General features: G+C 36.5%; 1 protein-coding gene across 1 annotated transcript; it reads left to right on the top strand.

Annotated features, from left to right (window-relative positions):
* Position 1: 1 nt before the first annotated feature.
* LOC106175102 (uncharacterized) lies at positions 2-16,603 on the top strand. Its single transcript, XM_087014790.1, has 13 exons — positions 2-198; positions 4,194-4,376; positions 5,710-5,897; positions 6,323-6,430; positions 6,979-7,080; positions 7,550-7,690; positions 8,292-8,498; positions 8,768-8,915; positions 9,155-9,347; positions 9,627-12,783; positions 13,474-13,694; positions 13,981-14,126; positions 14,643-16,603. The coding sequence occupies exons 1-13, from the start codon at positions 102-104 to the stop codon at positions 14,768-14,770; spliced, it is 5,019 nt and encodes a 1,672-aa protein (XP_086870916.1). The 5' UTR covers positions 2-101; the 3' UTR covers positions 14,771-16,603.
* The last annotated feature ends 5 nt before the right edge of the window (positions 16,604-16,608 follow it).

Genomic DNA, 16,608 nt, shown 5'->3' with positions numbered 1-16,608 from the left:
CTTACCTCTTTTGCATTGAAGTACAGAAACGGTAAAATGGAAAAGGAAGAGGAGTCGAGATAAAATGAAACGAAATATTTATCCATTTTTCTGCTAGAATCATGGATTCTGAGCAGCTCAGAGACGCGGAATGTATCCTTGACTTGAAGACAGGGAAGGGAGTGTCTCTGGCGGAGGCGGAAGATGAACAGTGGCTAGGTAAGCAAGTGGATAAACAATCCTGGATCCGTTCTGGAAGTGACACTGTTTTGTGATTAACATGACACCTCTTATCTGACAAGAAAACCAAACAAACCGGTGTCGGTGTTATGTTTGAACAAGACCGTGTAAAGGGACTGCTCGTAGTCTCATAATGATATAGATTACTTATGGCTTTTAACTTTTAATTTTGACGTTGCCTGCCGTTTGAATTTGAGGAAAGGAAAAAAATAGGGTAGGTATATCAGAAAAATTTTCAAACTGATCAGAAAATTAAAATACTTATATCATCTGAAAGGTAATGCAAAAACCGGATGAAATCATTTGGAATTTTTTAAATATTCCTACAAGCAACAAAGATATTGAAGTTTTTTAACTGCAAAAATCCACCAAAAGTGTCCACACTTCTCAGCTCAAAACCTGTGCCCACTGACCAGCAATGATCACTCAGGCGCAGCAGAGCACCCTGTGTGTCTTTGTGTGCTCAGCCTATTGTCTGGCTCACATAGCCTGTGACTAATCAGGGCAGAGCTATTTCCCTGTGGTAATTTTCACATCATGTAATATTGCGGATTAAATTAACTATACTTCGCAACCTTCAAATTTCATGATTTTTCTACATAATATAGCAAATTTCATAAACTTTGCTGGATATAAATTTCAAAAAGATGATACCAGCACTTACCTGAAATTTTTTAGCATTTTGTAGAGGCAAAACTTAAAACAAGCAGAACCGAAACTTGTCAAAGACTGCAACATGGGAAAATCATGTGACCGGATTTTACTCTTTGATTTACAACTTATTTAGTTAATGGCTTGTATTAGTTTTTTTACGCAGCGCTAAAAGAGAGATTTAAAAAAGGGGTTCCATAGGCAAACTGTCAGCAGGCCGACTTCAGTTTAACACTTCACTGCCCGTGGACAGTTACGACTGTAGCGCCCCTAGCGGATTGTGATCTACCTAAATAGGGGCGAGCATTACATAATACATCTGCCCAAATTATGACAAGAAATTTGCTTCATATAACTGGGAAAATTGAAGATTCATTCTATTTCAAGTCCCCACCACGGGCAAGCTTTTACAGGCAATAAAAGAAAAATGTGTGGTTTTTCCTTTTGTCTCATATTTTGGCAAAGACAATTTCCCATTGACTTGCATGCATACTGTCTAGTTTCTCAGTGCCTGGGAGGGAGGTTTTTGCTGGGTAGAGGTAGTGCCCATGGTACCGCCCACAATATCTGTACAGTTTTCAAACTATGCCATTCTGTCACAATTGGCTTTGTACCTGAAACTTGTGAGCTCGCACTGCACAGTCACCACCAATGGGGATAATCCGAGATAGCCTAAAGTCTTCAGACTTAGCATAATATCAATCAAGATTTCACAGTATTTTGGTGGAGAGGGGGGTCAGAATCGATGGCAAGTTTGGTAGAAAATGTGGGATGAAATGTATGTGTTATAACTCGGGGAGTTTCCTATTGATGATTTTTAACACATACGCTGTGCTAACGCATGAAACTAAAGGGCTCAAAAAGTGTAAAATGACGACCAGTTCCCACATTCACCATCTCAAATTATCGTCTTTAGTTATCTCTCATCTCTTCAACTTGCACACTCTTGTGAAGCCAACCAGTTTTTCCATAAAAGTGTGTCCTCTCAGAGCCATCAGTAAGGTAAGATTCATCTTCTTGTCTACCAGTTAAGTCACCATGAAATCATACACTCTCTCTCTTGGTATGAACAGACTTTTTTATAAGAGAGATTTGCTAGACCCCCCCCCCCCCCCCCCACATAATAATAATAATATTAAATATTTGCCAATGCAACTTATGAAAATGTTCTCGGCAGTAGGTCGTTTCCTGGCAGGAAAGATATAATTATTACCATTATTTGACCTACCTCACACATGCAGAAGTCCATTTTTGGTTTATTTTTTGCAAGTGCTTAATTTCATGGTGGCCTAACTGGTAGACAATCAGATGTATCTTATAGACAAGCAGATGACTCTGTGTAATACAAAATCCCTTACAGTAACTGACCCAGATGTTGTATGAGTCAGTCCTCTATGATGTGATATAGGAAGTTCATGTACGTATATTACTTCATTCGTCTTCATTGCCATGACACTTAGTCATACTGTGCATTTGCAGCCCCTTTGCTTTATATGATCTTGTAGATCTATCTTGTAGATGTCTTTGCTTAAAGAGATAACAACTCTTCATTTTCACAGGAAAAGTGCCATAAAACATTTTCCTCAGGTAAATAGCAATGCTTTCATTTTGGTTTATAATATTTCTGTGTGTTGTTTACAATGTATTTATTATGGCATTTTAAATATCTTAGGAAGAGCTGTTACCCCTTTTAAAAAAGGTTAGCAAGCAGTATAAATTATTAAGATACGATAATAATTAAATTTAAAATGCAAAAAAGAAGAGAAAAAAGAAAATGCACTGTTAAGCTGTGATCAATGTGTCTCATGCTATAAAATGTGGTTACTTCCAAAAATTGCAAAGTGGTTGGAGCTCATGAGATCATGAAATTTGTCACAGACTGAGATATTTTATGAGATTGCAATTTTTGTTTCCCAGATATGAGTAATTTCCAACTGATTCAGTTGAAGTGGTTTTCAGATGCTTTTCATATCAACATGGAGAAATCTATCATTAAGAGGTTGTTTCTTAAAAAACTGCCAAGAAAAAAAGGTAAATTAAAAAGAGAATTATTTATGTTTTTCTGTGGAAGGAAAAGACCTTGTAATAGTTTCTGAAACAGTAATATAAAGCATATTATATTAAAGAAGGCATTATAACTTAGTACTGACCTTTCATAACTATTTATGATATTGAAAGTATGTGAAGATGAGCAGAATCACTGACAGAAAGCCATTTGCTATGCATTAAGCATGTATATAGAATGTTTTAAAATAATTTATTTATTAAAATTTGTATTTATATAAAAGCTGCATGTACTTAAGCTGATCCAAAATTGAGAAGGTCATTTTAATTAATTTCCCCTTAATCTAGTAATTCATATTATATATCATTGAAGTACAGAACTATTCATAATATTATGAGGTAGTGCACAGTTTTCTCCTCTACTTGTAACCTTAACATAGGAATCCAAGGAGGTGACCAAAATGACATACAATTTTTTTTTGTCTGTCCTGGGCCTGTATCACTGTCCCAGATTGTTTCACTTTCCTTTTTTTCCGGAATAAGCCCCAGGTGTTGTGTTACCTTTCAATCAGCATTGACTAGCCCTAGAGGTAGTAAATCTTTTAGACAGAACAGTATCAAATGACATGTAATGCTTTCAGTTTCCTTACTTTTGTTGTTGTTGTGGAAGTAAGGTCTTCAGGTGACACTAATATCACCTGGTGTCATTACAGCACATTGGATGTCAAAATGACATGGGAATTAACATAATTTATACACCAGTGAGTATCTTAAAAAATTGTATAATAATTATTATACATATATTGTACAAGTGAAATAATTACTAGTAGGGCAATGGAAGATTATGAGCACAGACTAACAGATCCACAGATCAAATATGGCGACCCACTAAAAAGCTTGCATTTAATTCCTGATGAGACACAGAATAGATTTCCCACTGGGATTATGCAACAAGCCATATTTGATCTGGGGATCTGTTAGGTTGGGTTCCCATACTAGTACTTAGATCAATCCATCTGGACTAAGGGGCCATTCCCACAGATATATGGATCGATCTATCTCACTGGGGGTTCACACTAAATTGCTATCAGCTTAAGAGGCTTAAATGTCTGTCACGCCTACCGAATCAGCTAGGGGTAAAGATAATTACCTCCTAACAGTTTTACTAGACGTGACGTACGTTTAAGTCGGTCAAGTTGACAGCAATTTAGTGAGACTCCCCAGTGAGATAGATCGATCCATATATCTGTGGGAATGGCCCCTTAGTCCACTGTACTGAATGTCTTTAATGACCTGGAATTACTTTCCTGTTGTTTCAGTCCAGTCTGGTGAACATGTGGAGTTCAGAGACAACAGCCGAGTGTTCGTGGAGAAGTCCGGAGAAGGTGTCCTGTTTGGGCTGAAGAAGGAGAAAGGGGAGTGGTTGGTGTGTCCCTGGAGTGCAGACGAGCCCTGTCTGCTGGATGACCTTGAACTTGTCCAGCCTACCAAACTTCAGAATGGTGGGTGGTCCAACACATAATTATGGAAAGCTGTTTTAATACAAAAAAAAAGAAAGAAAATGAAAAAAAATGAAATCCAAAAAAAAAGAAAACAACGGGTGTATCAGCATGCACTGTACTGACTAAAACTAGACATTAATTTCATTGCTTCACTTGAAGTTTTCAATTATTGTAAAAAGTGACTTTTGTACAGATTCTTAGATTAAGAAACTTTTGAAAGTATGACAAATTCAATGCAAAGTCAAATAATATTAAGATTCTAAGCTTGACTAACTTGAAAAAGATAACAGTAAACCAATGTCCTGTGATCCACAATGCTTTCCTGGCACCAAATGAGCTTTCCTATCAAATTGTAACCTTAATTTTTTTTTAATGAGAAGAAATTTTCTAAGACATTTGAATATTGATTTTCTCAAACAAAAATTGCGATAAAATTAAATCACTTCTAAAGAGACAGAAATAAACTTGTTTTTCTGTCTAGATGATGTCGATGGAAGTTTCAACCCTTCATCGAAGAAAAAGCACCTTAAACCCCTTTAGAAATGTTTTGCGTCTTAATCACCATTACACAAGAGACAATGAAAACCTGTTTCACCAAAAATATCTGCTAATATTTGCATTTAGTAGTTATAATGCACCTGTGTAATGTATTGAGGTCAAGTGCCACCTATCTAAAAATGAAAGTGCATCTGTTTAGCTAGCTGAAGATGTAATTTATAAGACTGACAGTCTGTCACATGGTCAACATAGCCAAGGGGAACATAACTGACAAATAAAGGGGGGGCCAGGCTATATATTTCATATGTGAGAAGAGGCACATGATTTGAAAGTAGGCCAATGCTATTGCTATTGTGAATGCTTACTAGCAGACACTTATATTAAAACAGATAGAAGAGGCTGCATCGTTTTAGAATGTAATTTTTAAATTTGAAACAAGAAGGGGTACTCACTTGGTAAGGTTAGTATATAAATAAAAATACTGTAAATATATAGAAAAGTAACTTGATTTGGCTGCATAAAAAAACGGAATATATATGAGCTGACCTTGGGTCTAGTCTGAGCATTGTCTGTTGAGTATGTGCTGTGGTCTGTCTTCTGTAAATTTTCTGTAATTTTACTGAAAAACTGACCTTTGTTTTTCTTTCCAATTTCAGGTAACACTATAAAATGTGGTTCATTTTTCTACCGCTATCGATCCAAAGAGCCCAAAAAGTTATGTTCCCCTTGGGTCTAGTCTGAGCATTGTATGTTGAGTATGTGCTGTGGTCTGTCTTCTGTAAATTTTCTGTAATTTTACTGAAAAACTGACCTTTGTTTTTCTTTCCAATTTCAGGTAACACTATAAAATGTGGTTCATTTTTCTACCGCTATCGATCCAAAGAGCCCAAAAAGAAGAAGAAAAGTCCAGGAAGTCCAAATGAAAATCTTCCAAAGATGCCTCCCCCAAAGCCAAAGAGGACATTTGAGTACCAAAGGCCAAAAGAAGAAGCAGAAGACAGTGCTTCGAAGTTAAAGACAGAGGTATTAAAATGTAGATTTAGTAAAAGACAGTAAGTTTTGCAGTAAGACCCTGCTCTCTGTTTTCAGTTAGTCTGTTTATTTTACTTCATCTTTTGCTTAATTGTCAAAACACATGTTAATATACTTTAAATAAATTCAGCTTGGTCATTTTCCCCAAGCCTGTGATAATAGTAATGAGCCAAAAACTTTATCAGGTGGCCCCTCAGGGCAACAAAGTCTAGAAATCTTAAGTCATGGGCAGACATAGTATTTGGTGAGTGAAGATATGAAAAAAAATTACTAGCCTGGCTTCAATTTCTGCAGTAGTATTTGTGTCGAACCAGTACTTATGCGACAGACTGATAATAGTACAAATATTTGATTCAGAATGTTTATACACACCATGACTGTCTATTATATTTGATTACTTTCTTTCTCTCCCCCAGATGTCACTACCGTTGCACTCACTGGAAGAAGAGTCCTCTCTGTCATCAGAATGGTGTGTCCTGTCTGAAGACGACCAGCTGTTTGCACAGTTAAAAACACCAGAACAGGTGAAGTGGAACTTCTGTGTGTCAAATGATGACACTTTTGCTTTTTGTGATGACTAACATCATTTTCATCATGCAATCTAGCATTTTTTTATAATGATTTTTAAAATCTGATCTCTGATGAGAAAAACTTTGTCTCAAGGTGCAGTTTGAATTTGGTGTCAGGGATAATCTCTCTGGCTGATAGGAGTAAGTTTCTTACAGGCAAAAGCTTGAAATTCCCTTTAGCTATATTACCCTAAGATAAATGGAAAATGTCTAATGGGGTATGTAAATACTAACTGTATGTGTTATGCATAGGGTAAAGTATTAATTCAAAAGTGGAGGTGGTGTCCTTTTTGATAGATTGATTTATATGATAACAAAGTTTGTTTTTATTATTAAAGGGAAAAAATTAATAACATAATCTGACATAAAAGATGACAGTTTTATTCTTGTGCCACGTGGCCTCCTCATCTTATTAACATTTAGTATGGAAGTTTCCAAACCACATAAAAGATCAGTTTCATGACAATAAGGGATATTCAAACTGCTTTTTCTAAATACCTCAGGTATCAAGTTTATCAGCATCCTACACCAGCCGCCAGCTTCTGTTGTATTGTGATTCTGAGCTTGGAGCAGTGGAGGTGGACACAATCTTCAAAATGTTTCAAGTAACTATTAAAGAAATTATAATTGTAAAAAGTGGAATGAGTTTTGAGTAATGACCCTAGCCTTAAGAAGATAGTGCTATGAAATTAAAGACAGACTGTGGTGTTTTTAGGTTTTAATTTATAGAAGACGGTAAGACAGAAGACACTGCTTTTTAGACAAATTGTATCTCGAGTTTTAATATTTTCATTATTCTTTACCAAAGAATTTGTTGATTTGTTTGGCTGAAAATTTGGAATTGTGTTTTGATGAGAATTTGCAAGCACTTTTTTAGAAGTGTATATTTAAAAGTGTATAATTAAAATGTATATTTTGTACCGGATTTATTTACTAGCCTTAGGAGTCTTATTGAAAATTTTTCAAAGCTGCTTTATAACTCTAAATATTTACAGTGAACAATGTATATTTTGTGAACTCCACTGCTTTCAAAATGTTTTCTATTTTAATTTGTTCATTTGTTTTTCAACACAGGAAATAGCCACCCAAGATGACTCAGCATTTCGCGACTTCATTACTGAATATCGCCAGGAGGAGAAAGCAATGGGTGGAGAGAGCCATGCCATCTTTGCTCCTTTGATAAAACTAATGGTGCAGTTGCTCCAATACTCACTGGTAATGAATGTAATATAGAGTTTTGAAACAAGTCATGTAAACATTTTGCTGGTATCTTTGAATAATAGAAATTAATTTGACCAGTATTGGGATGAAAGTCCAAACTTTCAATATTTTGATTGCTAAGTGAAATAACTTATTAACAACAAGTATACAGTGACTGGCTTTATTGCAATCATTGCACTGTCCAAATTGGAATACTTTTTAACAGAGTGTCCAGTTACCACCATGTTGTGGGATAGAGGTACTGTACCTTCGATGTTAGCTTGCATCTCTTCTTCAGTAGTCCTTAATTCCAAATATCTAACCGTTAAGCCTAGGTCCCAACCGAACGTACGGGCTGCTACGTGTGGTCTACAGCCAAAAGATGGGGAAAACGTGGGAGTTTGTGTGTGAGGAGCACGTCCATCGTGCGACTTTTGGAGGATGCAAACAGCACATAAAAACTTTTCGACATGATCAACAGCCGCTACTTGCGATCTAGCTACTTCCTAGCAGGACGCAGGGAGCCTAAAAACCGTGCGTCCAAAATGTTGTTGGGACCTAGGCTTTACTATGTAACAGTAACTGTAGAGTCTTATGTCTTCATATTTACTTATAGGACCCTGTTGAAAGTAATGTAATGTGGCTGAGAATTCTGGCAATACTTTGTCGCATCCCTCAGAACAGTGAAATCTTCATCCAGTGCCATGCTGCAGCGACAGTGATGGGGACAATGGCAGCACACTGTGCAGTGGAGATGGTTCAGCTCCACTGCTGTAGGATACTGGCAATGTTGGCACAGTACAGACCGCTGCCAAACCAGAAGGTGTGTGTGGTGAAGTGTTTCTTTTATTTAGATAATAACTTTCTTGTGTATTTTGACTGATGTTGCAATCTTTTATTTATTTGTTCTTCAAATTTTCATCCATATGATTTTTCCATTTTTCCATTTTTTGTATAATATTCAGTATTCTTTTATAATAATTATACTAACTGTCTATCATTGGCCTTTGTGAAAGTAAATTGTTTTAGTAAGTGGTATACAAGATCAGGTGTGAGCGTTCCGTGTAACTGTTTATAAATGGTAATTTTCAGGCTCCAGTACGAGAGAGCGGTGTTGATCTGTTAACTCGTGCCATGCACAATTTTAAAGAGAAGCCTGCAGTAGTCAAAATGGCAGCTCAGGCTGTGGCGAATGTAGCAGCTTCACAAACATCTTTGGTTCAGGGACTAATGAAAAACAGTAAGTTTTTGAGTTACATATTACAGAAAGAAAAAACGCAGTATACTTGTGAGGTTTTAGGATTGTTAAAGTATATTAAGTATTTGTTGTCAATTTCCTAAATAATACAATATATAATCATTTTACAGAAAATTCTGATTCTCTCTGCAGCTGATATGTGTCAGGCAAAAAGCAGAACAAAACTCCATGATAAGACTGCAAATTTTACCTCCTAGCTACATTTTTTTTAAATTTTTCAGAGAAAACGCGACACTTGACCCAGTCTGAGATTGACAAGCATGTAGCAGTGTTGGAACATATTGCCCAGTACTCCATTCCAGTGGTGAAACACATGATGGAATATCACCACAAAGACATTGGCATAGTCACTGAAGGGAAACGTCTGCTCAACTTTTTTGTTGCTGCCTCAGAAAGTGAAGAAGATCAGTCACAGTAGGTTCTTTAAAATTCTATAAAAACCTGTTTGTAACATGTTTAGACCATGTTGCAACTGAATGCTGTCTTTTTTGTCACACGTTGGTCACATGACCTTAACTTGGTGTGCTTATTGGATAAGCTGCCCAACTGTGCAATATTCAAATGTAATTATATTTCTGAAAAAATAATTCAATGTGTATATGTGTGGAATTGTGGCTTCTTAAAGGAGATCAGTATTAGAAATGATGCAAAACAATTAACACATATTTAAAGTCTTTTTTGCTATATTTTCAGAGCTTGTGAAAATTCACCAGACATAAAGGTGGACAACATGTCCCCACCTCCAGTGTCGCCTCCTGCCAGGGGAATCTTGAAAAAATTTCCCTCCATGGACCAAATGAACAAGAAAGTTTCATTTGCAGACGACACATTTGGCGGATCAATAACAACCACAGATGGAGAATCGTCTTTTGATGAATTGCATTACCATGGCGATATCAGTGGATCTGATAGTTTCTCTTCGTCAGGGAAACACGATGGAAATCTGCTATCCACCTTATCTCAGTCACAGCCAAACATTCCAACTGACACACATTCCAAGGCAGATATTTCATGTGACATAAGCAAAAAGAGTGTGAGTGGTGACACCTATGGTCCAGATGACACCACAGGTCAGAGTTCACGTTGTAACCAAGGTTACACAGCAGCAGACTATGATGATGTCATCATTACAGGGGATAAGGTGACAGTACAGAGTTCATCGGATAACAAAGGTGATACACCCACTTTGTGTGATGACACTCAAACTACAGGGGACACAGTGAATGTGAAAAATGCAATTACAGGTCAGGAATCTGCTGCAGACATTTACGACAATGCAGTGACATTGCCAGGTAATTCTGTTTCTCAGGACTTTACTTCTAGCAATGGAACCCCCCAAAAGGCATCAGAAAGTGAGAGACCTGATTTTCAGCATTTGTCTTCCAATGACTATGTTTACGATGATGTGGCATCTCTACTTTTTGGAACAGGTGATATTGTGTCACTTGATTTGGACTCGAGCACAAGTCAGGACACACCGAAAGCACAAACCCAAGATATCCCATCAGCCTCTTGTAAGAAAGTTCCCAATGATAGCAACCATCTAGATAAATCTGACCCATCTCAGGAAATCAAAAGTGATAATGCCAATATATCAACGCAAAAAATATCCAGCTTGACAGCAGAGGAAAATATTGACAATGAAAATAAATCTTTGCTGACAAAGGATTCTTTTGACACTGATAGAGTAGCAAAAACTGTAGAGTCTACAGAAGTCATTGATGAATGTACAATAAGTAATAATACTAGTGCTACTTGCAAGGACTCAAGAAGTCCTGAAAACCTCAGTGACGATTGCCTTACAGCTAATGTGGATGTAAAGGAAGGGAAATTGACTACAGAAATTGATGGCTCTCAAGATGCAAATATAGGAAATGATAAGGTTGCCAATCCTGTTAGTGACTTTGTCGGAGAAGAAATAAAATTAGACTGCAAAGCCACTGAAGATGAAACCATAGATGAGAATGCTTCAGTGGCTGAATTGCATACTAACAGACTGGATATTGCTCAAGCTGGCAGTGCAGACAGTGGTCATGTTGGCAGCCTGGACAGTGGTCAAGCCACCAAGGTTGGGGATGCTGGAGAGGTGGTCAGTCAGAATGTAACAGACACAATATCAGATCTATGTGCTGTGTTACCAGAGAATATTAAAGAAAAGAACATTGTTGATCAAAGTGTGAAAATGTCAGATTTTGAGAACTTATCTTCGAACTCAACACAATTACAGACTCTGAGTAAAAACACTGGACATGTGGAAGGACTGTCAGATCTTAGGCAGCCACAAGGAAATGCTTGGCTATCAGAAAACACTGAATCAGAGCAAAGAGAGACTGTATCACCAAGGCCAAAACCAAGACTAAAAGATCAGCCTAAAACTGAACAACAATATCCAGCACAGCCTCCATCAATTTTAAGAAAATCTGACCAACAGGAGTCTGGAAACAAGGATTCAAAATTACCAGAGCAAAGTCCCTCAGAATCTGATCTTCAGACAGCAAAGCAGGCAAAATCGCCTAGACCTCTAGATAGAAAGCAGGCACCAACTGCAGTTAGTCCAAGGATCAAGTCAACTAATTTGGAAACAAAGCTTAGAAGAAGGGAGGGAGTGAAAAAGAGTCTTCAAAAACATGGTGGTTCACCTAGACTTTCATTACCGCAAGTAAATCATACAACTGAGGTTGCAAGTGGAGCTGCTGTTATCTGTGATGAAACAGATGCTGAGCAAGATAAGAAAAAGGGTAACGAAGGAAATTCTAAGGCACCTATAGTATCGAGTGCCACAATCGGTGCTGAAACTCTAGAGGCCAAACACGATGAACATGCAGATCATCACAGAAAAAATGAAAATACTGATAAAGACAAGCACAGAGAAAGTGTCAGTAAAGGAAACTTCACCCTGATTTTAGCAAACAAAGAACTACATACAAATAGTGCCATTGTGAATACTGCCAAAGAAAACAAAGAAACTAAAGAATCTATATCTGGAGGGGTGAAGATGAGTGAGGAGACCAAATATGCTCCTGAGAAGGAACGATATGGTGTTATGTCAGTCAGTGCCGTTTCTCCGGGAGGAAAAGTGGTTCAATATGCCAAATTCAAAGAATTTCAAATGCACCAGTGGGTCAGACGGTTCTCCTCTGAGAAAAACATACATATCCACGAAACAGAGCCCGAAAATCAGGTGAAACATTCTAAGTCTGCCGAGGAAATTAGGGACCTAGAGGACCAGGATTCAAAATCGAGAAAAATGTGGGGCAGCGTTCACATGCCAGATGTTGACACTCTTTTATCAACGAGCTCCATGACTGAGTCTATCGAACTTCCGCGAAGTGATGTCACCCCGCCAGAGGCTCCCTCCTGGGTTCAGAAACTTGTCCCCGATTTTGACACTAGTGACCTTGGTGAGTGCGTTAGTGAGGACGATAACATGACCAGCAGCAGACGCATGTGGGGGAGCATACATGAGCCTCACGTGGACACCCTTTTAGCCAAAAATGACGCCACGACACCCATAGAAGATACACACCATGTCAGTGACCTCATCCCCCAAGAAGAAAAACCTTCTGAAACTGAAAACCAACAGCCTGAAAATACTCAGCCATTGAAACCCATAGAAAAAAACAAGGCAGATTTAACTGTAAAAAATTCCAGGATTAAACGAAGCAAACCTGTTATTGGGAAGAAACCTGTGGTGGAGAAAGTGGACAGAACATTCCAGATAATTCCACTTGTTAATGTCACCATGAAGGTCACAGAACAGAAGCCGCTGTACGAACTGGAAGAATCCAAAGAAGATACTTTGAGTAATGATCATGAGAAAATGTGCCAGATTTTAGCGCTGAGAACTCTGGTAAGAAAATTGGTTGGTGTTTTCCAGCTAAAATCTTCAGTTTATTCCTTTAGTTCACATTGATTTTATAACAAGACTTCGAATTGAGCTCCATTAGAAAATATGAGAGAGAGAAGATCTGATACCTTTTGGTATAAAAATCTTGTTTCACCTTGTATACTGTAGAGAAACAAAATCACGTGGCATGATAGAAACAGACTGTTCACTTTTGATTTGTTCATAATTTTTTTTAAACCAAGAGGTATCAGATTAATCTTTTTCCCTCATGATTTTTATAAACAAAGCTTGCACCTACATAAGTATGCTAACAGTGATTACCTATTTGCTTATTGTTTTATCTTCAAGAGAAATGACAACTTGCTGAATGTCATATTAGCATCCTACAAAAATAATATTACTTCATGTTAGTATACTATTTAACAGTGACTAAATCACATTTGTCTATCATGAATTTGTATAAAAAATTAATTTAGTGATAATATTTGTGCATTGATTTTTCAATTCATTTTATTTATTTTCAATAACTGTAGGGTACTAATTTGAATCAAATTTGTATTACACAATGGATCCAATGCATTAATCTTCTTTCATTTTGAATATTTATCAATGAAAAATATTGAAATCAAAGTGCAAGATGATCGAATTCAGTTGTAAACTTGATATTAAAATGTTCAATATCTCCTCCGTCAGATCCTCAACCACATCTTCACCCTATGGAAAGAGAAGAAGCCCATCTCCTCCCTAAGTTTACTGGACAAGCCACTGAGCGAGGTCCTGTCAGAGGTCAAGGGGTCACCCTACCTGTTGGACTGCATCACAAGGGGAAAGGACCCCAGGTATTTGGAAGGGAAGATCCTGAAAGATGTGGACCCAGCCATTGTGGTGAACATCATTGAGGCTGCTACTAGCAAGTAAGTTGAGATGGTCATTTTGGGGAATTGCTTGTTAAAAGCAAATAATTTTTTTATGATTATATTTTAAATTCTTTATGTTTTGATTATATTCCCAATTCATTTTGTTTTGCAAAAAAAAAAAAAAATAGTAATGATAAATAAACAAAATTACCATTGGTGCAATAGTAGTCTGTTTTGGGCATGCTGTTTTCAGCAAAAGCAGTCTTTTTAAAAAATATATGCTGATAATATGTTAATTTATTCCCAAATATTATGCTAATTATATGCTTTATCAAAATTTCAGGACATCAAGAGTTAAACCAGCCATGAAACTGCTGGAGAAGCTGGAGACACTATTGGAGCCAGTTCAGCTGAGTCCACATCTGGAGACAGCTTGTTTGTGTCTACAACATCTACTCCATGGACCTGTCACTGAAGCTTTAAAGACAAGTGAGTTATGTTTGATATTAAAGTATTTATTGTTTTAGAATTACAGTGTGCTATGCTTTTTTTTAAATAAGTAATTGAAATATAATTTTTGAAGTAATAATGATTATGTAACTTATGTTATATAATTACCCCCACCAAGGAGGTTATGTTTTTGGTTCCGTCAGTTTGTCTGACTGTCTGTCTGTCTGTTAGCAACATTACAGAAAAAGTTATGGACCGATTTTGATGAAATTTTCAGGAATTGTCAGAAGTGGGCCAAGGAACAGATGATTAGTTTTTGATTTTGATCCTGATCAATAATCAATCAATAATCAATAATCAAAAAACTAAATCATTATAGAATGAAAATTTAGGGGTGAAACGGCATTGGGTGGATACTTTGCTGCCTTGCCGGAGGTCTGTGCTCTTGAAGTGTTTTTCTAGTTCTTCTTTGTTTGATTTTTGTCTATATTAGCTAATCTGAATCTTTGTGTAACTTCACCAAATTTACAGATCTGTATGTTATTGATTTTTCAGATGGCACTGTGGCACAAAATCTCCACAAGAGACTGAACATACTATTGTTTTCTAAAGATGTGGCAGAGAAATGTAAAGTGATCATACGAGATGTTGTTTGTTCCCTCAGACAGTATCAGCTAGCTTGACACAGGTCTTTGACCTCTTTTTAAGTTTGCCATGTAAGGCACAGATGGGTGTTGCATTCATGATGGATTTTGTGGTACTGTAGAAGGGTATGCGAAAAAGATTAAAAAAAAACATTTTCGGGGTTGAGGTTTTTCGTCTATTGGCAGATTTCCGACTTTTTTGGGAGCCAAAAATATCATTGACCTTGGCGACCCCCTGGACCCCAAGCAATATTTTCCAACTTTTCCACTAAATGGCAGTCTCATCCCTGATTTTACGTTTGTGATTGACATGGTGAACTTAAATCAAATGCTGCTTGAGTTAAGACACGTGGGCATGCTGGGGAAATAAAACAATGAAGAAGTTGGCACTTATCGAATCTGAAATTGATCCGAGTAGAATCACATCTGATTATGGACAAAAGTTTGAAACTCTGCAGTTTGTGAAGTCTGTTTGTGTATCATGTGTACCCATAGGGGATAAATATATAAAAGTTGCTGACAAGACATGTATGTATAATAATATCACTGTATGTACGTATGCATGAACTATGTACATTGTACTGTACACTTATTCAAAGCGGGCATGGTTAAGATACTGAAAAATAGAGGTAAGTAGCTTTAAAGATTTTATGTGACTTGGTCAATTAAAGGTCTCAGTAGTTTCTTCTAAGACTGAGTTTCAACTTAAGTTGTTTGGTGTCGCAGGCTATCCAGCATTATTTCCAAATTATAGGACCCTATTTTATACTAAATCTAACACAAATGGTGCTTTTTAGGGATTATTCACTGGGTATTATGGACAGCATTACTATTAAAACTTACAATATACATAAATGCATGTATGCACATTGTTTCTGTTTCCCAGAAGAACCTCATCCTAGAAATTGGGCCACATTTTCAGAACCTGATTTTAGTCTTTGACTTACTGCTATGACACGAGATAAATCAGTTGTAGTCAAGTTAGAAAAAATATTGTGCCTGTTTTATAACAAGGAAAACTTCACTATTTTAGACCACAGGCAGTAGTAAATTATTTAGGTGAACCACCATCATGGAATCGGCATCAGCCAATCAAAATAATGGTTACATGCATTCCTTTCAATTTTGCTTACCAGAAGAAAATGCAATTTTTGAGCAGGGTTAGTAATTACATCAATGAAAAAAAAACAACATACTTTTGATAATGTTGATACATTTGATACAATTTTGATATAATTCAAGTACAGGTTATTAAGGAAAAAAAGTTTGTGATATGTAAGACTGTCACCCTCAAAGAAAAAAAGGCAATGATTTATCCCTTTGAATTGATTTTCACAAGTTTGTATTATAGTGTATTCAACATTTGATATTTACTATAGGTGCTGTTAATCTTGTAACTTACAACAATATTATGATTAGATGAATGTTAAGTTTTACTTATTCATGTGTAATTATTATAACAAACTATGGTGCTTTAAAATTATAATTGACTGTATTTTGTATCCCTCTTTTCTTCACTGTGATGAACTTTTTTGCCAGCGTGAAAACGGACTGCTTTATTCAGTATTTGTCAAGAATAATATAAATAATGTGATAAGTGCTTGCTTTAATTATAAACAATTTAGTTGAAGATGATAACATACACTGTCTGCCTTAGAAGATAGGTTCTTAGTAAGCAGTGATATGCAAGTATTAATATTATAGCTTTTAAATTAATGTATTGGTGGTATTTATGTGCCCAGGCGACAAAAACTGTGCTTAGAATTGTATAGTATTTTATATGTAAACATTTGTAAACTTCTCTGTTGAACCAACTTAATGCCGAGGATCAGCATATACATATTACACATTAAACTTGAATATTTTCCATGAGTTGT

Source organism: Lingula anatina, chromosome 6 (assembly GCF_051362555.1).
Source record: "Lingula anatina isolate TDL-2025a chromosome 6, LinAna3.0, whole genome shotgun sequence".
NCBI classification, from domain to species: domain Eukaryota; kingdom Metazoa; phylum Brachiopoda; class Lingulata; order Lingulida; family Lingulidae; genus Lingula; species Lingula anatina.
This window is presented reverse-complemented; position numbering and strand designations above follow the sequence as displayed.

What these genes read in the sequence shown, in the direction of transcription:
- LOC106175102 (XM_087014790.1), top strand. Translation starts at nt 102, where the DNA reads ATGGATTCTGAGCAGCTCAGAGACGCGGAATGTATCCTTGACTTGAAG. An exon ending in TCAGGGACTAATGAAAAACA is followed by an intron (nt 8,916 to 9,154) that starts GTAAGTTTTTGA and finishes TAAATTTTTCAG; the next exon opens with AGAAAACGCGACACTTGACC. An exon ending in AGTGAAGAAGATCAGTCACA is followed by an intron (nt 9,348 to 9,626) that starts GTAGGTTCTTTA and finishes CTATATTTTCAG; the next exon opens with AGCTTGTGAAAATTCACCAG.